Raw genomic sequence first — 25,356 nt, 5'->3', positions numbered from 1 at the left:
TTAAATTTTTCACATGCTGATTGTAGCCCCCTCCCTCATTTCCTCGCGATCCCCTATCCCTCCCCCATCCCCTTTCCTTCCTTCCTCAGACAGGGGAGCCCTCTTCCCCTAATATCTGACCTCAGCCTATCAAGTCTCATCTGTAGTAGCTATAACCTCTTCCTCTGTATCCTGGCATGGCCGTCTTGCCAGGGGGAAATGATCTAAGTTTGGTGGCCGGAGTGCATGGCTAAAGTGGTCCCTACTCTCCAGATGTGGGATCCACAAGGAAACTGTGCTACTACATCCATGGTCCTTGGTTGATGTTTCTGACTCTGTTTTGTAGTGTAGTTATCCTGTATTATGTGGCAAATGTCCGATTTTGAGTGAGTATATACCATGTGTGTCTTTCTGGGTCTGGGTTACCTCACTCAGGATGATCTTTTGCAGTTACGTCCATTTGCCTGCAAATTTCAAGATTTCCTTGTTTTTAATAGCTGAATAGTATTCCATTGTGTAGATGTACTACAGTTTCTTTATCCATTCTTCGCTTGAGGGACATCTAGGTTGTTTCCAGATTCTGGCTATTACAAATAAAGCTGCTATCAATATTGTTGAGCAAATGTCCTTGTTGTATGGGGGAGCATGGTTTCGGTATATTCCCAAGAGTGGTATGGCTGGATCCTGAGGTAGAGTTATTCCCAATTTCCTGAGAAAGGATGAGATTGATCTCCAAAGTGGTTGTACTAGTTTGTACTCCCACCAGCAATGGAGGAGTGTTCCCCTTTCTCCACATCCTCACCGGCATGTGCTGTCACCTGATTTTTTGATCCTAGCCATTCGGATAGGTGTAAGATGGAATCTCAGAGTCATTTTGATTAGCATTTCTCTGATGACTAAAGAAGATGAGCATTTCTTTAAGTGTTTCTCAGCCATTCTATGTTCCTCTGTTGAGAATTCTCTGTTTAACTCTATACCTCATATTTAAATTGGGTAATTTGGTTTGGTGTTGTTTAATTTCTTGGGTTCTTTTATATATTTTGGAAATTAGCCCTTTGTTAGATGTAGGGTTGGTGAAGAACTTTTCCCAGTCTGTAAGTTGTCATTTTGTTCTGTTGACAGTGTCCTTCACCTTACAGAAGCTTTTCAGTTTCATGAGGTCCTGTTTATTGATGGTTGATCTTAGGGCCTGAGCTGTTGATGTTCTGTTTAGAAAGTTGTCTCCTGTGCCAGTGAGCTCAAGGCTCTTCCCCACTTTTTCTAACAGATACAGTATGTCTGGTTTTATGTTGAGGTCTTTAATCCATCTGGACTTCAGTTTTTGTGCAGGGTGATAGGTATGGATCTATTTCCATTTTTCAACATGTAGCCATTCAGTTAGACCAACGCCATTTGTTGAAGATACTACCATTTTCCATGGTGTAGATTTTGCTTCTTTGTCAAAAATCAAGTGCCCATAGGTATATGGGTTTATTTCTGGGTCTTCGGTTCAATTCCATTGATCAGCCAGCCTATTTCTATGCCAGTACCATGCTGTTTTTATTACTGTTGCTCCATAGTATAGCTTGAGATCCGGGATGGAGTTCCCTCCCAAAGATCTTTTATTATATAGGACCATTTTAGCTATTCTGGGTTTTCTGTTTTTCTGTAACCTAGGTGGATCTAGCCAGTAGGCTGAAGGTGGGCTGGGTGAGATCAGGGCCAGATGCTGCTAGCAGGATTGCAGTTAATGAGTAATGTGGCCCAAGCTGGTCTCTGCTCAGTGGGCTTGCCTTGGGTCTTAGCTGTATGTGAGTGGTGTGCTTCAGGCGGGTGTGCATATACAGACCTGAAGTTTTTTGTAGGATGACAGCTAATGCAGACTGTGGCCAGAGCTGGATTCAGCTCAGCAAGCCACAAGATTTGTTCCCAGCTGGTAACCAATTGGAGGTGTTGTAGGAGATCAGGTCTCCAAGCTGCTCATAAGTTCCACAAGCCCTCTTGGCATGGCAGGGGTATATTCATCTGCTCCGTGACCCAGCCAGTCTAGGCTGGCAAGCAGCTGGGGGTCTGGGATAGCTCAGGATGCAGCTAATGTGGATTGTGCCCTGTGCTGGGACTAAGTTCTGCCTGTTCGATCCCTGTCCCTGATCCAGCAAGCAGCTGACAGGGGTTGGAGGTGGGGAGAAGTAAGAACCCAGAGCTGCAAGTTTATTCCACAATTTTTCTGTCCAGGGTTCCTCAAGCAGTAGCCAGTACCGAGGGCCCCCAGGGAGTACCCACAGTCCTTCCCAAGACGGTGGCTAATGTGGGCTGTTCCCAGGGATTTTTCCGAGTGTTAGCTGGGTGGCCAGGGGTCGGACCCACCTGTGCCTCACACAGTTTGGATCCCTCTCACCTAAGAATCAGCAGCACTGGTGTTTTGTAGTTCTCAGTTTGGTCTTTAGGTCGCTGTGCAGTCCTCTATTTCCTGCTAATCAGATGCAGTGTGCAATTGGTGCCCCCATCTTGGAAATCTGGGACTTTTTTTTTTTTTAAGATGCTGTTAAAATACTGATTAATCTGTTTTGTTTTTCTTTTATTCTAGTGTTATCCAAGATAAATTCTGTGGAATTATAAATATCTCAGTGGAGGCCCTTCATGATGTCATGACAGAAGACCCTGAAACAAGAACCTACAAAGAGTGGGTGGATCCTTTAATTAATCATAATTAGATTTAGGGGACTAAATAATGCTGCATGATGGTTTTTAGTTCACAGTGTGCAAAGTATAGTTTTGTCTTTTATACAGTTTCTATTTAATTGGTTTTTGTTTGTTTGTTTGTTTTTAAGATAAGGCCCAAACTGACCTCAAACTTCTGATCCTTCTGTCTTTCACCTCCCACGTACTTTAACTGCTTCCTCCATACCAGCTTTACATGGTCCTGGGTTTGTATGTGCTGGTGAGCATGCTGTGAACTGAGCTATATTGGCAGCACGACACAAACTATTATTATTTTCTTTATTTTACTTATAGTATTTAGTAGTTGATGTGTTAAAATCCCTGCTTTGTTATGTTACTATATTCCAAATTGAGCTTATTTGATAGAATAATTATCATTTTGTGACTTGATGATTTTTTTTTCTAATTGAGCTCTGAGCAGTTATTGGCTGCTGGGGAGAGGGAGTTATTTTTCTGTAGGACTGTAGCCACTGGGGGGTTGCCTTAGATATATATGTGTATATATAATTATATATATATATATTTTTTTTAAGGCATTTTTTAAAAGGAGGAAAAGAGCATTCTAGAGGGAATGGGGAAGGATTGGAGAGGGGAATTGGGCATAAATATGACAAAATGCATTATATACATGGGTAAAATTGCCAGAGAATAAATTTAAAATATTATAAATAGGGGCTGGAGAGATGGCTCAGAGGTTAAGAGCACTGTCTGTTCTTCCAACAGTCCTGAGTTCAATTCGCAGCAACCACATAGTGGCTCACAACCATCTATAATGAGGTCTGGTGCCCTTTTCTGGCCTGCTGGCTCACATGCAGCCAGAATTTGTATAAATAATAATTAAATAAATCTTTAAAAATATTATAAATAAATTCCAAATATGGTTTATCATCAATTTCTTTTTAAGGACCTCTTGAATAGGTTTTATATTTTTGTGATTTAAATGCTACTTTTCAGGGACTTAAGTGTTTTTCAAGTGAATGACTAGTTCCAAAAAGTATTAGTTAAAATTATGGTTTTTTTGGTTTTTGTTGTTGTTGTTGTTGTTTGTTTGTTTGTTTGTTTTGGTGAATAGTTAGGTAAAATCATGGTGTTGAGAATAGAGAAGGGTAGCCAGGCTTAGTGGTATATGCCCTTAATCCCAGGAGGTGGAGATCTAAGTTCAAGACCAGTCTGGTTTACATAGCATCCCAGGCCAGCCACATCTCCATAGTGAGACTCCGTCTCAGAAACATAACAACGAAAGATCCTGCTGGGGCTGGAGAGGTGGTTCAGCAGCTAAAGGTCACTTTCTGCTCTTACAAAGGGCCCAGGGTCACTTCTAGCCTCCACACAACTGTTCACAGCAGCAACTTCTTTCTAGGGGATCTTTAGGCCTCTGTAGGCATCATGCATGCTTGCATGTGATGCACCTGCAGGCACACTCTCATTACACATACATGAAAACAAATAAATCTTAAGAGTAATGATAATCTCATTCATACAAATATCAATTTAAAGGTTTAAAAATAATTGTATCTCTTGTGGGTAGCATTTATTATGTCTTTTCTTTTACTGTTATATTAGTAAAGATGTTTACCTACACTGTTAAGCAAAGTTTCATGAGATTGTAGGCTTCCTAGCTTATTATTGCAACAAACATGTGTGCTCTTTACAAAGCCACTTATAGCAAGTAGGAAAGATTGCTATTTGAGTCCTGTACTGTTGAAAACACTATAAGCAGATACATGTTGTGGGGTATTATTAAACATAAAAATGTCTACATGTTATCTAGTGTTTGGAGAATTGCTATGAGATAAAAATATCCAGTTTTTTGTGACTACAAAACAGAAATAAGTAATCACTCATGCATTTGGGAATTGTTAGCAATAAGACTTTAATATAATATGATAGTAAATAATATTTTTATACAGTGTGTAACACAATTTCCAAGTAATGGTAAAATATTCAGGCTATGTTCAGATATAACTTGTCTAGTTTATTTTATATATGAGAGAGAGAGAGAGAGAGAGAGAGAGAGAGAGAGAGAGAGAGTGTGTAGATACGAAAGTTCTTATTCCTTATGCCAAATTTAGCATGAGGGGAAAACTTTCTTTATAAGAAAACAACCCAATTAGGAAACTGTCCTGGAAATCCACACTGGAGGCTGGTGGGATAGTTCAGTGGGCAGAGCGCTTGTGGGAGCTTGATGACCTGAGCTGAATCCCTGGACCCACAGTAGAAATGAAAACGTAAGGGGAAAGAGAGAAACGAAACCCAAACTCAAGGGCTGTTGTTCATGAGAACGAGACCCCCACTCACTACTGTTTCCTTGCCCCAGAATTGCTGGCTAAATGGTTTTTACCCTGGGGTGGTATGTGGCATACAAGAACAGAGAGCCAAGTTAGCTTGTTTATGTGGGTTTAGCTTCTCAGTGTCCTTGCAGAGGTCTGTGATACATCTTCCTGCTCTGTAACCTATGCCTTGTAGAATTCTAAACATTACAGTCCACAGGGGCTTCCACAGTTAGACTTCCAGAAAAGTTGAAATAGCATAAAATAGTCACTTTAGTGGCTAACTTACTTTTCAGCTTTCCCTTAAGTTTATTTGAACAGTTTATGGAGAAGATGATAATGTTTCTGGTTCTGCTGACATTTTTAATACAATTCCATTTGAAAATGAATTAGAACAAAGAAAGAAAACTTTGTTTTACCTGTGTGAATAGTATGCAGGTTAAGATCCTCTACAGAAATAGAAGCAATAAACACTGGTAAAAATATTTAAGAGATTGACTCAACTGTTTGTAGAGGCTGAACGAGCCATCTCTGATTTATAGTGGCAAGACGGATACTTAGAGGGGCTGGTATTCTAGTCTACCCAGGTTTAAAGGCAGAGAAGAAAAAAAAATTTAAGTTCCAACTTGAAAGCAGATGGAGCATGAATTTTCTGGCTCAACATTTTTCTGGGCCTTTGGTGTGTTGGCAGAGGAAAGGAGACATTCTGCTTTGCCGAGCTCACGATTCAGAAACTGATCCCGTCTAGAAACAGCTTCAGCACACACCTGGGCTCCTGGCAGCTGGGGTAGGTTGACGTATAGCTGTCACTTGAAAAGAACATGATTGACAGATGTCCCTATCACAGTTGTTCAGGCCAGGCACTGAGTTGTCTAAGAGACCAGCAGCCGCGCTTAGAGAGAAACCGATACCATGGAGGAGCACTAGAGTGACACCATGGAGCAGGACTAGAGTGACACCATGGAGCAGGACTAGAGTGACACCATGGGACAGGACTAGAGTGACACCATGGAGCGGGACTAGAGTGACACCATGGAGCAGGACAAGGGTGACACCATGGAGCAGCACTAGAGTGACACCATGGGACAGGACTAGAGTGACACCATGGAGCAGGACAAGGGTGACACCATGGAGCAGTACTAAGGTGACACCATGGAGCAGGACTAGAGTGACACCATGGAGCAGGACTAGAGTGACACCATGGAGCAGGACTAGAGTGACACCATGGAGCAGGACTAGAGTGACACCATGGAGCAGGACTAGAGTGACACCATGGAGCAGGACAAGGGTGACACCATGGAGCAGCACTAGAGTGACACCATGGAGCAGCACTAGAGTGACACCATGGAGCGGCACTAGAGTGACACCATGGAGCAGGACTAGAGTGACACCATGGAGCAGGACTAGAGTGACACGATGGAGCAGGACTAGAGTGACACCATGGAGCAGCACTAGAGTGACACCATGGAGCAGGACTAGAGTGACACCATGGAGCAGGACTAGAGTGACACCATGGAGCAGCACTAGAGTGACACCATGGAGCAGGACTAGAGTGACACCATGGAGCAGGACTAGAGTGACACCATGGAACAGAACTAGAGTGACACCATGGAACAGAACTAGAGTGACACAATGGAACAGGACTACAGTGACACCATGGAGCAGCACTAGAGTGACACCATGGAACAGCACTAGAGTGACACCATGGAGCAGGACTAGAGTGACACCATGGAGCAGGACTAGAGTGACACCATGGAACAGAACTAGAGTGACACCATGGAACAGGACTACAGTGACACCATGGAGCAGCACTAGAGTGACACCATGGAGCAGGACTAGAGTGACACCATGGAGCAGGACTAGAGTGACACCATGGAACAGGACTACAGTGACACCATGGAGCAGCACTAGAGTGACACCATGGAACAGAACTAGAGTGACACCATGGAACAGGACTACAGTGACACCATGGAGCAGCACTAGAGTGACACCATGGAGCAGGACTAGAGTGACACCATGGAGCAGGACTAGAGTGACACCATGGAGCAGCACTAGAGTGACACCATGGAGCAGGACTAGAGTGACACCATGGAACAGGACTAGAGTGACACCATGGAGCAGGACAAGGGTGACACCATGGAGCAGGACAAGGGTGACACCATGGAGCAGGACTAGAGTGACACCATGGAGCAGGACTAGAGTGACACCATGGAGCAGGACTAGAGTGACACCATGGAGCAGCACTAGAGTGACACCATGGAGCAGGACTAGAGTGACACCATGGAGCAGGACTAGAGTGACACCATGGAGCAGCACTAGAATGACACCATGGAGCAGCACTAGAGTGACACCATGGAGCAGCACTAGAGTGACACCATGGAGCACGACTAGAGTGACACCATGGAACAGGACTAGAGTGACACCATGGAGCAGGACTAGAGTGACACCATGGAACAGGACTAGGGTGACACCATGGAGCGGCACTAGAGTGACACCATGGAGCAGGACTAGAGTGACACCATGGAGCGGCACTAGAGTGACACCATGGAGCAGGACTAGAGTGACACCATGGAGCAGCACTAGAGTGACACCATGGAGCAGGACTAGAGTGGCACCATGGAGCAGGACTAGAGTGGCACCATGGAGCAGCACTAGAGTGGCACCATGGAGCAGCACTAGAGTGGCACCATGGAGCAGGACTAGAATCAGGAAGCTTAGAGATAGAGTGCAAGAAACTGAGAGTAGTCTGTTGCTTTAATTGTGTGCGTGTGTGTGTGTGTGTGTGTGTGTGTGTGTGTGTGTGTTTGAGATCAAACACACAGTCTTGCACAAACTAGACAAATACGTTATAACTGAGCTGTATGTCCAGCAAGAGTAACTTCTGAGGGCATGTAGTGGATCGGAGCCAACTAGTTAAAGAACCAGCATGAAATACAATTTTGGAATTATCTTCTTTAATCAATGGTGGTCACTGTAATTTTTAAGTGTGGAAGTGACATGTGGGGTTTGAATGAGAATGCCCTACCCCCACCCCCCGGGCTCAGATGTTTGAATACTTGTCCCCAGTTGCTGAGGCTGCTTGGGCATGACTAGGAGGTGTGGTCTTTTTTCTTCATAGTCACGAACCCCAAATTAAATGTTTTATCTTATAAGTTGTCTAGGTCATGATGTTTTGTCAAGGCAATAGAAAAATATGACAAAAGTTGGTACCAGGGAGGGGCTCCTGCTGTGACAGGCCTGACTTGCAGGAGAGGTGTGGAAGACTTTGGAAATTTCACCAGGAAAGCAGTTGAACACTGTAAGTGGAGCTTACAGGCCATCATACTAGGATCTTAGACAGTAGTTCTTAGAGCACTGTGGACCCTGAGACCCAGCTCAAAAGGTTTCAGAGAGGAACAGTATTAGAAACTGAGCTAGAGACCATTCTTGTGACGTTTTGGCAAATAATGTCGTTGCCTTTTGCCCCTGTGAAAATATGCCTGAGGCTAAAATTGAAAAACTTTGGACTAATGTAATTGGCATAGGAGGTTTCAGTTGACTCTGTCCCTGGCTATTACTGCAACTCTTTAGGGGTCTACACTGAAGAAGGGCAAGCGGGGCACAAAAAAACAAGCAAATACCTAAGTAAGTAAGTAAAGTACAGTCTATGGAGAAAAAGAACATGGACATTTAATGTTAGAGCCAAGGCTGGTGTTGAAAGACATAAGAAGAAGCTTTTGTTCAAAACAGAATAAAAGGAGTTGTATCCTCAGTTCAAGTCCCCCACTCAGCTAAGCTTTCAACCTATAAGAAGGGGGATCTATTCCTAAAACGCAACAAAAATCAAAGCTTTTGTGAATGTCATTCTAGGAGGGGGCCAGGCTGTATCCCAAGCAAGCAGCTGAACGTGGCAGTGTGGCCCTGTGGTTCTGGCTTTAAAGTCTTGAAGGGTAGAAAAGTACCCTAAGACATGACATGATGAGATTTATACTGAGGTTCATATGACCTGTAGAATTTGTGAGCCAGAGGCAGTTCACAGGTAGCTGTTACAAGTTATGTTATCTTGGTGAGCAGTGCTGAGCTGAATTTAAGATGGACTTTGGAGGGAGGTGGCAGTAGCAGCTAAGGAGGGCCAGCAGGTTTTTATAATTTGATGGTATGCAGATTATTTTTTAAACTGTGCTATTTCAAGCTTCTTTTTATCCTTGTATCTTAATATGACCTCATGCCATATTTGTTTAGGGCATTTAGATTTTAGATATATTTTGTTTGAGAAAATGGCAGTGAATTCTTAGGTGTTCTTCTAATGACCTCATTTTTATTTATTTATTAAAAGTTCATATTCTAAGGTAAATGAATACCTATGATTGGCTATAATTAATACAGCAGTATTGCTAGAGACTGCTACAGGAAATAAACCCTTTACAGGAGTTTCATCTTGAGAGCTGATAAATCTGCATCTATTTGTTGGCTATGTTTGGGTTCGAGTTTTTTCATCAAACTAGGTCAGCCTATTAGTAAGACTAGAGACTTGCGTGCTGATCGTCTGCTTAGCATTCTTCCTTCTTGTTTTCCAGAAATGCACGGAAGAAAAATTGATAACCTTTTACCAAAATTTGGGAAGTAAAAGGGAAAAAAGAATGTAGCCAGCATTTTTTTTAAGAAGCAGTAAACTTGATTAGAAAAGACTCATAAAAATTTTTTTATAGCTGCAGAGGAGAAAACAGCTATAAAGGAAGTAGTATTGTTTGAAACAAGTAAAATTTGGACTTCTATAATGATTTTCATCTTTGATTCATTGGCCTCACCAAATGGCTCTTCAAAGGGACGAGACTGAGAAACCACATAACAGCAGAACAAAAGAAGGAGAAACAAGACCCATTGACTTTGAAGCCATCACTGTCTCTTGCACTAGCTTCTGTCTTTAGTTACCTCCTTGGAGGTCTCTCTTCAGCTTCCCCTACCTAGCCACGCCCTTCTGCTCATAAAACTCAAAGCCCATGTTTGAACAGAATCAAGTTGTTGGGTGATAGTCTGTGAGGTTTTATAGCATGGCTTGTCCTCTTTCTCCATGGGTTGCCCATCAAACCCTAAATGTGCCATAGGCTATCAGACTTCTGTGTTGGCTCAGAATCTGTCTCCCCAGTGCGTCATGTCATTGGCTTGGCCTGTTTGAGCAAACTTGCCTCTAGAATTCCTTTTACTTCTTTTCTCTGTCTCTTCTTGGCACATTCTTTCCATTGCTAATATATTACATTCACTTAGTCACTGATATTTGGACCATAAGAGGATTTGAGACAGTTCACAAGAAAAAGGAATTTAAATAGCAAGACGTACCATGGGAATCTGTGGCACAAGGATAAAAGACTCAGCTGTGAACGGACTGCGCAGCCCTAGGAACTGCATGCCGCATGCTGTTGTCAAGTAGAAGGGAGTAAGCTCACTAGGAGAAGGAAATGGAATTTTGTTTTTGTCTTTTAGGTTTTCATAAGGTATTTTTATAAGGGACTGTAACAGAACTTGCAGCTACCTCTGGCAGCCATGTGCTCATAGACAAATGGCTTCAGCGTTAGGTAATGTGGCGTGGCCAACAGCATTATAGACCCAGGTTCTCTGTGCTCATCCCTCAGCACACCTGCCCAATGGTTATTTTCTGTATAGTTACAAAGTACCTCTGGGGTTACATGACAGTGCTAGTAGCAGACAGTCTCCTCTCTGTCTTTTTTAAAGATTGAAGTAAACCGTTTCTAGAAACCTTTTTGAAGATGTTGTCCCTTTTATCTAATTGACCAGAATTCCATAAACATGCCCCTTCTACAAACAACCACTGACTAGGAGAAGAGGATTGTCATGGCTTTGCTGTCAAGCACTGACTCTGGGGCTAGGATGAGCCATTTCAGAAGTATGTGATGCCGGGAAGCAGAAGGATGAAGGGTGGGTGGTGCTTAGTGCTTACCCTTGCCTAGCATGCTTGCAGCTCTTGAGTCCCTAGCCACGCCCTTCTGCTCATAAAACTCAAAGCCCATGTTTGAACAGTTGCTCCAGTACAGCAACAAAATTACATGAAAAAGAGAAGGGTGAGTATGTGAAGAGCACCCGATTGATAATGTTTCCGGTTCAGTTCTATGTGAAGTAGTTTCTGCTGGCTATTTTTTTGTGAACGTGACATGAGGTCATCTGGAAAGAAGAATCTTCAACTGAGAAAATGCCTCCATCAGATTGCCCTGTAGGAGTAAGTCTGTGTGGCATTTTCTTAATTAATGACTGATGAAGGAGGGCCCAGATGACCCAGGGGTGCTGCCAGCCCTGGGCAGGTGTGCTGGGTGTGTAAGGAAGGAAGCTGACGGAGAGCACTCAAAGACCTGTGCTTCTCACCACATTTGTTAGTAGTGTTTGACCCTTTTGAGGTTTTTGTTGAGAAAGATTCTAATTTAGTACCCTATTGCCTAGAGTTTTTCAGATTTTTGCTCTGGTGTATAGTGGAGGAATTGCCTTGTGTATTTACAAGACAGTCATTGTTATTTTAAATAATTATTGATAATATTTTATTACCATAACTATTATTGGATTCAAAGCCTCCATACATTTTAGCTTATTAGAAATCTCGTCTTGTGCATTTCAATTAGAATGTGACTGCCTTTAATTTTTGTTAACAAAGAGGTTTTCCTTTCAACTGAAGCTTTTCTTCAAAAGATATTTCAACTTTATGCTTTTCAGTAACAATTTTTGTTGTTTTGGGGCTGATGATATATATATATAGCTCAGTGGCCGAGAAATTACATAATTATATAACTCAATCCTGAGTCAGAAAAACAAGTTGTAGTTTTACATCTTTCTCAGACCTGAATGAGTATAATTTGCACAAATGTAAAGTAAACATAGTGATTTCTTTACATTGTTTTTGGTCATTAAAGGAAAGGAACTATAGATGATAGGTACGGAGATAGATAGATTGATAGATAGATAGGTAGATAGATAGATAGATAGATAGATAGATAGATAGATAGATAGATAGATAGAAAGAAGATACATATGTAGGTAGATAGATGGATGATAGATAAGTAGGGGATAGGTTGATAGGTGAATAATGTGCACAGATTCCTCATTGTGCTGCATCCTTTAGCATCAATGAAGGCAGAGCAGACATGTTTGGTTATAGTGTAAGCAACAGGCCTGGAGAAAGGTTCTCTCATATTTCTTTGCCCCTACCCCCATCCTTCTCTTTCTCTGTTTCTTGAAACAGGATTTCTCTGTGTAGCCCTGGCTGTCCTGGACTCACTCTGTAGACCAGGCTGCCTTCAAACTCAGAGCTCCTCCTGCCTCTGCCTCCCCGATTATAGGCATGTGCCACCACACCTGGCTGAAGGTGTTATTTTTAATGGTGGGGAAAGACACCCAAGTCTACTGTGACAGTAAGCCTGATAGAGTTTCTGATATTAGCAGCTGGCCTAAATCCCAAATGCATTTTTGAAAAGCTGACTTTGGAGCTGTCCTTCCCCTCAGTTTGGTGTAGAACATCAAGAGAACCCAAATCTTTTCTACAGTCTGTTGCTTAGAGGCTTACAGCTCTGATACATTTCTGAGTTGTTCTTTTGGAAATCAGAAAGTTGTGGGGTTTGTTGCACTGGTGGGGATTCACTAGACAGTGTTCATTTCTTGTCTCCCCGAATGAGTGTTGGATGAGCAGGAAGCTATGTTTCTATTACCTCTGCTAAGGGTGGAGAGCAGTGGTGCAGATAATCAAAGTAAAATGATTTCTAACTGTCCTGAAGCTACCAGTGCCACTGGGGACCAGTTTCTCATAGCAGAGTAATTTCATGTGGAGCATGAAGTCGATTGTTCGTACTCAGTAGTGTTTTGATGATGCTTCTGTTAAGTCACTACGTGTATGCTCTACAGATGCACAAGAGTTGGGGGAAATAGTTTAAGTCCTGGGGGGAGTTGTTTTGTCTTGTTTTGTTCTTTAAAAGAAAGAATGTGTGTGTGTGTGTGTGTGAGAGAGAGAGAGAGAGAGAGAGAGAGAGATCTTTTAAGTAGTAATTGATTCAAACACATCCTCTAAGTAATCTTTTAAAATTTTATCATGTGTATATATTTGGGGTTCCCCTGCCTTAGGTATCTCAAGTTACTCTTGAGATACTGATCCTCCCTCCTACCCTTTTCTCCCGTATCAAATGCCCAACTTAAATGGTCCACATTCCCTTTGCTGTGGCCTATTTTATTTTATTTTTCTGTGGCCTATTTTATTTTATTTTATTTTATTTTATTTTTGGTTTTTCGAGACAGGGTTTCTCTGTAGCCTTGACTGTCCTGAACTCGCTTTGTAGACCAGGCTAGCCTCGAACTCACAGCGATCCGCCTGTCTCTGCCTCCCGAGTGCTGGGATTAAAGGCGTGCGCCACCACGCCCGTCTGTGGCCTATTTTAAAATGTGGAGTTTTTAAAAATACATAATTAAGAAAACCTTTTTGTTCTTTGTGTGTTTGTGTGTGTGTGTGCGGAGGCAGGTCTATATTGTGTGTCTTTTCTAATTGTTCCCCACTTCAGTTTTTAAGACACTGTCTCTCACTGAACCTAGAGTTTGCCAGTTCAGCCACTCTGGCTGTCTAGCAAGCCCAGGAGCCTTCTGTCAGCACCTCCCTGGTGTGGGGTTTACTGGTATGCTGCTGTGCCCAGTGCCTCCCTGGTGTGGGGTTTACTGGTGTGCTGCTGTGCCCAGTGCCTCCCTGGTGCGGGGTCTACTGTGTGCAGCTGTGCCCAGCGCCTCCCTGGTGCGGGGTTTACTGGTGTGCAGCTGTACCCAGCGCCTCCCTGGTGTGGGGTTTACAGGTGACTGCTGTGCCCAGTGCCTCCCTGGTGTGGGGTTTACTGGTATGCTGCTGTGCCCAGAGCCTCCCTGGTGCAGGGTTTACTGGTATGCTGCTGTGCCCAGCGCCTCCCTGGTGTGGGGTTTACAGGTGACTGCTGTGCCCAGCTATTTGCAGGGACTCAGGGCTCAGACTCAGGCCCTCATGCCTGAGTCTGACTGAGCTGGCTCTCCAGCCTTAAAAAAACAAAACAAAACAAAGAAAAAGAATTATTTGTCAAACCTTCTCTTTATTTGTTACAAAGAAGCATGCATTTCAAAGTTATTTTGAGGGCTTGCTTTAGTATGGTACAGACATTTTTACTTAAAATATGGTGATTATTTTTAATTGTAGTTGTATGTTGATGTCTCATCATGAAGAACCAAAAGTAACAGAAGACGAAGAACCACCCACAGAGCAAGACAAGAGGAAAAAGATGGTAAGTTACAAGCGTAGCCATTTCTCAGTGATATCTCCCCACTCATCCTGTTGAAGGGTCCACGGGTCTGAGCTCTACTCCTTGGGTAGGAAATCGTTCTGAGACAGTTGATGTGTTAAAGCTCATTAAAGAAATGAGACTTGATAACTTTAAGTGCTTTTTTAATCAAAAACAAAACTATTTTGAGGAGACGTACTGTATTGTTTTCTTTCCCTATTATGTTATTAACTCTGTAATGATTCTTTTATGATCTACATTACAGCTATTAAAATTTCCTGACATCTAGCCATTAATTCTTGAATCAGAATCTGATACGAATAATGAAGAAGCTAAGAAAATACTAAAATATATTGCCTTGAGATTTACTTATAATTCTTAATTTTCAATACTTACTTTGAGCATGAATATAAGTAGACACAGCAAACACCGGAAATCTTTTCTGGTCTCCTGGCTTCAGCACTTACTGTCTTCATTGTGGGTTTGTTTTTTTTTCCCCCCTTTCTTGTAAGGTGACAGCAGCAATGTTACCTATCCCACGGAGCACACGCATGAGCAGCCTCACAATCACTGTGCGCTTTCGTCATGATTTTGCCTTGTTACTCTATTCATCCTTCAGTTATCTTACTTCAGTGCTCAGAGGCTTCATCCTGCCTTCTTAGGTCATACCACACTGCTCTAACAGCTTTCATTTAAACCAGGCTTGAGTTTAGTCCTTTTCCCTTTGCCTTTACACTTAGAAACCCTCCCCAACAGCTTGTTGAAGAATTCTTCTGTGTGGTTGTGATTGTTGTGGCTGTGGCTGTGGTTGTGAGCCTATCTCCAGCCCAGGAATGAGTCTTTATACCAGAATTCTTTTGTTGTGAAGTTACTTGGTACAGGATCCTTTCTGTGCAGCTACTTGTGGCCTGGGACAGATTATCTTGTCTTTTTACTTGCCTCGCCTCATCCATGACACCAGAGAGAACTGGGCTAGTAGATTGCTTGCGCCTGTCAGCTAAAGTCTGTTTTTGATTTATCCTAAAGCCCTTATGTACATTCTGGCTGTACAAATGTACCCCCAGAAACATCTCTTCTCTACACTGAGACTTGTAGTGCCCTAAGATGGAACATGAGAGCAGGAAGAGGCCCCTGGTGTAACTCATTTGGCCTTTCCTAGTCCTTGCCCTCCTGTTCTCAACTTTATAAGCATTGGACATAGCATTATTGTCACAGAAAAATGTAGGTGTCCATCCCCAAAGTTGAAAGTGATTGGAAGTGGACAGATATCTCTGTCTGCTCTCAGAGGTTCTTTAGAGCCTTGCACTATCACTCTGTCCTGCTACTTGGGTCACATGACTAGGACAAAAGTAGACAGTCTTCTGTAAACTTTTTCTAGCTCCTAAAGTCTTGGAGAATTAAGTCCCAGTAACAACTTCTCCTCCTTATTTTTTGAGATAGACTCTCATGTCACCCTGATTGGTGTTTAGTCTCAGTTTCCCAGTTGCTGGGGTACCATTGCCACCATACCTCACCAAGTCCCTGTTCTGTATTTAGCTCCCTCTTAGCACCTCTGCATCCCCCATTGGTAGATACAGTAGGCTTCTCCAGTGCCTTTGTCATGTACAACATAAAGCAGGTGCTCAAGAAATGGGGAAAAAATAATGACAGACCAGGCTCTACCTCCAGGAGCTCACAAACCACTGTGGAGACAGAACTGAGGTACCTTGTTCTCAGAAGACAGTAGCAGCAATCATGCGTGAGGCACAAAGAGTTATTGGCATTTATGTGCTATCACTGGTCTACTAAACCATAGTGATAGCTAGAGATAAGGTAGCCAAAAGGGGGCCACTTCTCCGTAGACTGCAAGATGAGCAGAGCCAGCACCAGCAGCTTCATCTCAGGGCTGCGCGCTCTCTCTCTCTCTCTCTCTCTCTCTCTCTCTCTCTCTCTCTCTCTCCCTCCCTCCCTCCCTCCCTCCCTCCCTCCCTCCCTCCCTCCCTCCTTCCCTCCCTCTCTCTCTGCCCCCCTCTCTCTTTCTCTCCTCTCTCTCACCTAGCTACAGCTCCTAAAATGGACTCTACATGAGATAAGCAGAAAAATCTTAAAAGCAGTAGGATAGAGAAAGGTAGTTTAGACAGTGAATGGTCTGTTATCCTTAGGGAACCATGCATAGTACTGAACCCTGTGTGTACTGTGTTTGAAAGTTGACTTCCGAATTCAGCATAGTAAGAATCTAACAATAGTAACTACTTAAAAACAGACATAGTTGTAGCACCCAGTGTGGTAGAAGACTGGGGAGTATGGTCTCTGTGTGTGAGTATCTTACTGTACTGCACTAAGCCCATGTAAAGATGTGAAATGGCGTAGTGCTCTTCCTTGGGGAAATGAAGGGTGGCAGTTGTTGTGACAGCATTAGAGTAGTGCATTGCAGTACCAAGACCACAGCATGGATCTGGTCATCAGCATGGCTCAGTAGCTGTGTTGGTTATTGGATGCAAGGTTGTATATTGTTGAATATAAAAAGTATTTTATCACTTAAAACCAGATTTCACTTCAGTGCTTGTGGAAGACAGCATCTTGTTTTCTAGGGTTTTTGTTTTTGTTTTGTTTTGTTTTGTTTTTGCCAACAACAGTGAATTATTTCATAATGCTCATATAAACCATGGCAGCATCATAGGTGACCCCTGGGAATCACTGTCTCAGATTTGTTGCCTATAGCATTGGAAAATTACTCTACTCTTTGAATGAAACATCAAGAATATATAGAAGCACTCACATTTGTTACTTTATGGCTTATGGCATGGTTCTCCTTTGAAATCTGTGAATGCACTGGGCATGGCATTCCACTCATGCCAGCACTCAAGAGGCTAAAGGGGTTAGGGCGTGCCAAAAATTTAAGGACAGGCTGAGCTACTTAGCAATAACCCATGTCAGAAAACAAAAAGGAGAAAATGATGAAAAGTTATTGTTTTCTTAAGCTTTTAGCATACAGTAGTCTTTATAAAATTTTAGGTATTTATAACAGGGAAAAGCCAGTTATAATATCCAGAATATGTTTGCTAGTAAAAAAAAATATAGGTAGATCCAAATTTTTTTATTTTAATAGATTAGTTAACATGAAATCATCATGAGTAGATAGGTGATGCCTAGTACTATCAATAATTCTTGTTCATCTATAAAGCTTTCATTGAAGCATATGTTAATGTACTTTTAACTATTTCCCTGATGGCATTTTTAGGGATATTAATTTTTACTAAAACAGTTCAGATAATATTTTTGTACTAACAGTGTTTCTATATTTTCAGTCATTTCCTCAGAATGTTTGTTTGCCAAGATCAATATAATTCCTTGTTTTGAAATGTTTAAAAAAAGGTTTTATCTTTATTTTTATGTTTATGTATATTTGTCTGTGAAAGTGTGTGCCACATGTGTGTGGTGCCCACAGAGGTCAGAATCTTCTGGAGCTGTAGTTGAGGATGGTTGTGAACCACCTGACATGGGTGCTGGGAACTGAACTCATGCTCTCTGCAGAAGCAAGACATTCTGAGCTGTCTCTCCAGTCCCAGCAGTGTAACTCTTAAGCTTTACTAGTAAATAACCATTTAGAAAGTATTAAGTACCAATTGCTATTTCTCTATCTACAAACAAAGCTCTGTTGCTGTTATTTTCATGCATATGTATACTTGTATATATATGCATCGTTACTTATGTGTTACCACATATATTTATTATCACCTGCACCAAGTCAGCTCTCCTAAAGCTCAACTAGTACAACTCTAAATCCTCACGCTCCACAATTCTCTAGAAACAGTGGTCTGCTCATTCTTAACCAGGCAGCACGGAATGCTGTCTGCTGTAGTTGTGTAACGGCTTCTCTTGACCTCCATTCAGTGGCAGTCAAGTACCTTCTTCTAAATGGAATGTTTTTCTTTTGTATTCATCCCAGGACCACACTGTAGAACAGTCAACATATGCAGAGCATGAAAGCTTTATAAGCAGTGTTTCCTCTGCTGAGTGTTTTTCTTCTGCAGTCCCTGTCTGTTGGTGTATTTGATCAACAGTGTACATACTGTATTAATAAAACTCTATATTAACTAGCTTATTAGCAAGACGATTTCTTTAAAGGAAGGTTTTTCTTGTTTTTATGTTTTAAAGTTTCTACATTATTTTTCTCTTTTAAAATGTACCAACTGTTACACTGGTGTTCCTAATTCCTTACTTTCATCTCTGGATGGTCCTGGAATGTGCAGTGTCCTTTGAGAAAACATGCCTTCATTTAAGACTAACTCTTAAAAAACAGTAGATAGCTCACTGCTGAGGGCTGAGCGTAGCTTTCCTTGTAAGCATGGCCTCTGGTGGTGCATGGTGGAAGCCGGAAGCCTGGAAGTTGCAGGCCAGCCTGCAGCACAGAGGCAGATGCTGAAGGCTCTGCTGCCTGGCCCTAGCCAGCACTAGAAATGCTTTGGGTTTCTTTCACAGTGCACACACCATTAAAAACCAACACTGAGCTAACTCAGATCCTAGGAAAATTCTTGAATAGGCAATTCTGCTTTTAAAAAGTACAGAGTTGCCAATGACATTAAAGCAGAGGATAGAAAGTAATGAATTGACATAATCCAGCTGAGATGTAATAAAGACACATAATGATAACTAGACACCCTCCTGAGACAGCAAATTTTCCTCAGATGAAACTAAAATGTTAATCAAAAAATAGTTTGAGATCATCCAGGTCAAGATCCTCCACAGTAGGCTGTGTAAGGGCAATCACGGACACTGGGAAAGAAAAGGCTATTCAAAATGGCCTTGGAGTTTAATATACCAGTGGCTTCTAACTGAAACTTAACTAATTGCCTGCTGGTATCAGTATTACTCTTGAGTATTGCAGGCAATCTTACTAAATGTTACCTTATTTAGTTGGATTCTTACTAAAAACCACTATCAATGACTTCAGATTTGCTGTTCCCTTGGAAACTGCCAGTCCGGTCCTGTCTGGATGTAATAAAAGCACCCAGGGCTGTGGGGGAAGAGTTGGACCCCACTTGGGAAAAGCCTCTTTTCACTCACAGATAATACACCAGGAACACTAAATACCTCCATGGAAGCCTTTTCTTTTATTTTTATTATTATTATTTTGATTTGTTCACTTTACATCCCTATTGTAACTCCTCCCTCCTCCCTCACCCCTTTTCCCCCTCTCCTAGTCCTGGGGGGGGGACTTCTCCCGTATCGTTTGACCTCAGCCTGTCAAGTCTCATCTGGACTGGCTGCATCCTCTTCCTTTGTGACCTGGCAAGGCCACCTCTCCAGGAGGAAGTGATCAATGAGTGGACGCCAGAGTCCATATCAGAGGCAGCCCCTACTCCCCATATTATGGAACCCACAAGGAGACTGCGCTATCTACTACATCTAAGCAGAGGGTCTAAGTCCTCACCATGCATGGTCCTTTCATCAGTCTCTGCAGCTCCTCCATCCCCCTCCCCAACCCAGGCTTGTTGGTTCCATTGGTCTCTTTGTGGAGCTCCTGTCCCCTCTAGGTCCTTCTAGTCCCCCAACTCTTCCATAAGACTCCCTGTGGTCTACCCTAAAGTTTGGCTGGCTGTGGGTCATATCTGCTTCGATCCTCTGCTGGGTAGAGTCTTTCAGAGGACCTCTATGGTGGGCTCCTGTCTTGTTCCTTGTCTTCAGCCTCTTCTGGTATTGAACAGGCAAGAAGCACTTAAAGAAATGTTGAAGGTCCCTAGCCATCAGGGAAATGCAAATCAAAACACCTCTGAGATTCCACCTTACACCATCAGAACGGCTAAGATCAAAAACTCAAGTGACAGCACATGCTGGAGGGGATGTGGAGAAAGGGAAACACTACTCCATTGCTGGTGGGAGTGCAGACTTACACGACCACTTTGCAAATCAATCCTGTGCTTTCTCAGAAAATTGGGAACAGCTCTACCTCAAGAGCCAGCTATATTACTTCTGGGCATATACCCAAGAGATGCTCTACCACAAAACAAGGACATCTGCTCAACTATGTTTACAACAGCTTTATTCTTAATAGCCAAAATCTGGAAACAACCTAGATGTCCCTCAACTGAAGAATGGATAAAGAAACTGTGGTCTATTTACACAATGGAATACTACTAAGCTGTTAAAAACAAGGAAATCTTGAAATTTGCAGGCAAATAGAAAAGATCATCCGAGTGAGGTAACCCAGACCCAGAAAGACACACAGGGGATATACTCACTTATAATCGCATATTAGTCATATAAGACAAGATAACCGCACTACAATCCACAGACCTAAAGAAGCTATATAACAAGAGGACCCTGGGGAGGATGCTTAGTTCTCACTCAGAAGGGCCTGCTAGCCTTCTGTCTTCATTTCTGCTTTTCCCATCTGCCACTTTTATCCTGTGTTTTGCTAGAAGAAAAGTTAATTTAACATCCTGTTCAAAGCAGTGCTCTTAACATGGGAGTTACTGTTAAGATTTTTAAAAATGAAAGTGACTTCTATTAACTTAAAAACCATAAATAATCCCACCATTTGGGAGGCAGAGGCACGTGGATCTCTGAGTTCGAGGCTGGCCAGGGCTACACAGAGAAACCCTATTCAAACACAGAAAAACCCTATTTCAAAGAATCAAAAGAGACAGAAACAAAACTATAAATAAAAGATTACATATGTGAAATACTGTTTCCCAAGGAAACCTTTACCAATGTGATATGTACCCTTCCCAATATTTTATTTGTACATATTATTATAGGATCTTTTGTATTTCGTAAGTGTGTGTGATGTGTGTGTGTGTTTGTCCTGTTAAGTTTTTCTTAGGTATAAGCATACAACTATGTTCCATGAATATGAATTTGGATTTCCATCACTCTTTTAATGCTTGAACATAATGAAATTCTATTGAATGAATTTGCATCTCACCCCATGCCACCTCCACTTCTTGAGGACTGAACCCAGGGCCTTACATCTGTTAGACAGTTCCTCTGCCACGGAGCTACCTTCTTGTCCCTGCATGCGTGTTTTAGGCAGTGCTTCCTGCAAAAGACTGAGGACCTGCGTTCTATTCCTAGTGCTGATGTAGAAAGCCAGCCTTGTAAACCTAGTGCACAGGAGGTTCCCTATGGCTTGCTAGCCAGCCAGTGAGCTCCAGGATCAGCCGGATTAGCCCCTTCTCCCCTTTTCCCATGCAGCACCATTTGAATACAAAAGAGTAGCTGACATAAGTAAATATGGTAATTCAGACTTGGCTGTTTGTTGTATATTATTCTTGAAAGGATAGCCTGTCACCTTAAGGAAAACACTGAATAGTTTATGTTGCTTAATGCAAAATTTTGAACAATCAACCATAATTAGAATTTTGGAAAACTTACATATTGTCTCTCCCCTAAATTTGATAGCTTCTCACTTGTTTTTCACATGTACCTAGCAGTGGTATTAAGTTTACAGTATTTTGATAGTGAAATATTTCAGCACTGGATCTATATTTTATAAATGACTAGTAGTAAACTCATGTTTTTTAAAAAAATCATTGAAAGAGCAAGATAGACTAGTAGATTTTAACTCCACAGTGACGCACTTCCTCCTGCAAGGCCACACCTCCTAACAGTGCCACTCCCACAGTGACGCACTTCCTCCTGCAAGGCCACACTTCCTAACAGTGCCACTCCCCATGGGCCAAGCATTCACACACATGGGTCTGTGGGGGCCATAGCTATTCAAACACCACAGCAATGATCTGCAAATGCTTTTAAGCTTTTATTTTTAACTACATGCCTAAGAATGTGGATGCTTTTGTTGTTGGGTTTTTTGTCTTGTTCTTTTTCCTTAATTTAACCCAAACACACAGGACAAGAGATTGAATGCAGAAATAGGTGTGAAGCTTTGGATTTTTTTCTATTGGACTAAATATTACAAAGATTTGTTAAAAGCTAAAATAATAAATTCGTCTTAAGGAGTTTTTAATCCTTCCATAGTTATAAATGCATGTCATAAGTGATTTTGATTTTTGATGAATAAAATTTTATTCTGTTTAGAACATTAGAATGCAGGCTGTCAGAATCCTTTAAATAGCAGGGATTCTTGCTAGGCCTGTGGTGCAGGTCTGTCAGCCAGCAACAGGGTAAGTAAATCCCTGTCTTGAAAACAAAAGCAGCTGGAAGGGATCTGTTCACTCAGCTTTTGAGTGGTTTAAGTTGATCCGAAGCCTCAGCTCCTGGGGAAAGTGACTGTGTGGCTAGGAGAGCGGCCCAGGCGGTAAAGCATTCCTCGCAAGCATTAGGACCCAAGCTTGATCCCCAGACCCTTGTGGAGGTGCCAGCCCTGTGCCATCCTTGAAACCCCAGTGTGGGAAGGCAGACAGGGCAGTCTTTGGGGATGCTAGCCAGCTGGTCTAGCATGGTGGGTGAGCTTCAGACCAATTAAGGGCCCTGTCTCAAAAGAGGGGAAGGTGCTTCTGAGGATGACACTTGACCTTGTCCTCTGGCCTCCACACGCACACTGCACACTTGTATCTGTGCCTGCACTCTTTCGTTTTCTTTCTTTCTTTTTCTTTTTTCTTTCTTTTTCTTTTTCAGGTTCTCTTTTTAGAGGTCAAACTCAGGGCTTCCTGCTTTCAAGGCAATAACTTTACCAAATGAACTGATTCCCAGTTCTAAAAAAAAAAGGAGATTTGTTTATATTTCCCTTCCTCCCCTGCTTCCTTTCCTCCTCCTTCTAAGAGTCTCTTGTACCCCGTGGTGGTGGGGCACGCCTTTAATCTCAGCACTTGGGGGGCAGAGGCAGGCAGATCGCTGTGAGTTTGAGGCCAGCCTGGTCTATAAAGAGAGTCCAGGACAGCCAAGGCTACACAGAGAAACCCTGTCTTGAAAAGCCAAAAGAGAAAAAAAGAGTCTCTTAGTCTAGGCTGAACTTGAATTTGCACTGTGGCCAAGGATGACTCTGATAATGACCACTCCACCCCCGTCTCTATGTCCTAGGTGCTCGGATTACATGCATGCACACCACCATGCCTGAGTTTATGGGATGCTGGGATTGAAGCCAGGGCTTCTTGTATACTGTGCAAGCTACCCATTCTACATCGCTGCCCACCCCCTTTTTGAAGCAGGGAGGGTCTCACCCACTCTAGACAGGCCTGAGTTTGCTGTCTATCTGAGAATGGCCTCCACTTCTCAATTCCGGGGAATATGTATAGCCTACCACACTCAGCTAGTTTTCTTTTTCTTTCTTTCTTCATTTAGAGAATATTTGATTAGTTTCTGTGACCAGAGCCGGAAAATGGTGACCAAAAAAGTCAAGATTATATTTAGCCACACTGTACTATAGAGGGAGAGGCCTTCGTGGCATTTTCCAACTCCAGGATCTCACTGCATCCCAAACAGGTGCTACCCCCTCACCGTTCAGTTAATGACAGATGCGCTCCTCAGGTAGTGCACGGCAGTGCCGTTGCTTGTGTTCACATATCCAGCTTGGTTGTTTCAGACCCCAGTCACGGAAATTACTTTCTCTTGTCTTTTCTGCTGACCCATTCTTCCTTCCTCTCCTCCATCACACCACCCCGTCATACAGGCACACAGTTCTTCCTCTCCCTCCATCACACCACCCCGTCACGCCTCACACCACCCCGTCATACTGGCACGCAGTTCGGGGCCTTAGTTCCAGCTCCTCAGTGCAACCATTTTTAAAGATTTAATGTAAAGCTGTTTGTTCTGAGCCAGGGACTCACAATGTATCTCAGGCTGGTCTCAAACTCACAGATCGTAAGCGTTTTCATTGGCTCATGGATTGCAGTGATGATATTTGTGTAGGAAACTAACCTGTGGTGGTCAGCTGTACCGGTGGTCAGATACTGCTTGGTAATTGATACTGAAACCATGCCTCACTTCACATGAACTTGATCCTTAAACACAAAGCAAGATTGACTCTGAGATTGGCACAAACTCATTTCTAGTTTTAAATCTCAAGGGCATTTTTAATTCGGATTAAATCTTGGTGTGCTGAGTTCTCTGTGGTTTAGGGAAACTGCCCTGATGAAGGATAATGAGGTGTGCGGTTTGAGATGCTTAAGTAGTGTTATTTCTATGTAGCTTGCATTTTAAAGCTGTTGTTTTGAGTCTGCCATTTGGCCACGTGTTGCTGTGGCCTTATGGTGTGTCCCACCTGGCTGCTAAAATAAGTATACAAAAATAGACAAAACTCTATGAATTAACATTTCTATAATTCCTGATTGTTTTGTGGTTCTTCTTGCTGTAGGTAGTTTATTGTGTGTATGTGTAATAATATAAATGTATATGTAAAAAAGGAAAAAACTTAAAAATTAATTTAAAAAACCAGAATATATATGGGATCTTTCTGAGCTCTCTGGGAAACAAGCTAAGTAGTTGTGGAACTAGTATTCTCTTCCCTGAGGCGCTGAGCTAACTCAGGTTCTAAAATATTACAGATTCCTTAACAGTCTTGTTATGTCAGCAGATGGCCAAGATGGAAGGCTTTCACTCCCCCAGTCCTCCATCGTATTCTGCATTTTATAGATTAATGATTGATCATTTGGTGAAAGCACTTGCCTTGCAAGCTCGCAGACCTGAGTTCAGTCCCGGGAGCTCGCTGACTGGCTAAACGTCCTTGCCTTTCTAGGTCCTCATTCAGCAGTTGCCGTCTATAGCACCTGGCACCCTTTAGTCCTTCACCTGGTTGCTTGCCCTGTAAGATGTGTTCATGGAGAGACTTGAGAGTCTTGCTAAATGATCTCATCCTCTTGGAGCCTCTGAGGCTATTGGAGTCATAAGGAGCTGGAAGGGAGCAGGTGTTGTCTGTAAAGGGCTCTTATTGTAGTGTTCGAGTTTAGCTTACAGACAGGAGTCATGACATTGTACTGGGCATGGTGATGTACACCTGTACCTTCAACAGTTGGGAGCGTGAGGAAGATCTTAGTGTAGAGGCCAGCTTAGTCTACACAGTGAGATTCTCACTCAAACACAGGGGCGGGGACAGTCTGAGAATTAAAGGTACATTTAAGTTAAAGATTGAAATCTAAGTCAGGTGGTGGTGGTGCACACCTTTAATCCCAGCACTCAAGAGGCAGAGGCCGGCAGATCACTGTGAGTTCGAGGCCAGCCTGGTCTACAAACTTAGTCCAGGACAGCCAAGGCTACACAGAGAAACCCTG

At 42.6% G+C, this 25,356-nt stretch overlaps 1 protein-coding gene across 5 annotated transcripts in view; it reads left to right on the top strand.

Moving 5' to 3' along the window:
- The window catches only part of IPO11 (importin 11), a 165,747-nt gene that overhangs the window by 129,374 nt on the left and 11,017 nt on the right, over positions 1-25,356 (top strand). For all 5 annotated transcript variants that reach the window (XM_084801016.1, XM_084801019.1, XM_084801015.1 and 2 more), the window contains 2 exons: positions 2,546-2,641; positions 14,128-14,212. In XM_084801016.1, the coding sequence (XP_084657142.1) occupies positions 2,546-2,641; positions 14,128-14,212 (181 nt within the window). The remainder of the gene's footprint in view (positions 1-2,545; positions 2,642-14,127; positions 14,213-25,356) is intronic.

The sequence above is a fragment of the Acomys minous genome (assembly GCF_964271855.1).
Source record: "Acomys minous genome assembly, chromosome: 11".
In the NCBI taxonomy this organism is placed as follows: Eukaryota; Metazoa; Chordata; class Mammalia; order Rodentia; family Muridae; genus Acomys; species Acomys minous.
This window is presented reverse-complemented; position numbering and strand designations above follow the sequence as displayed.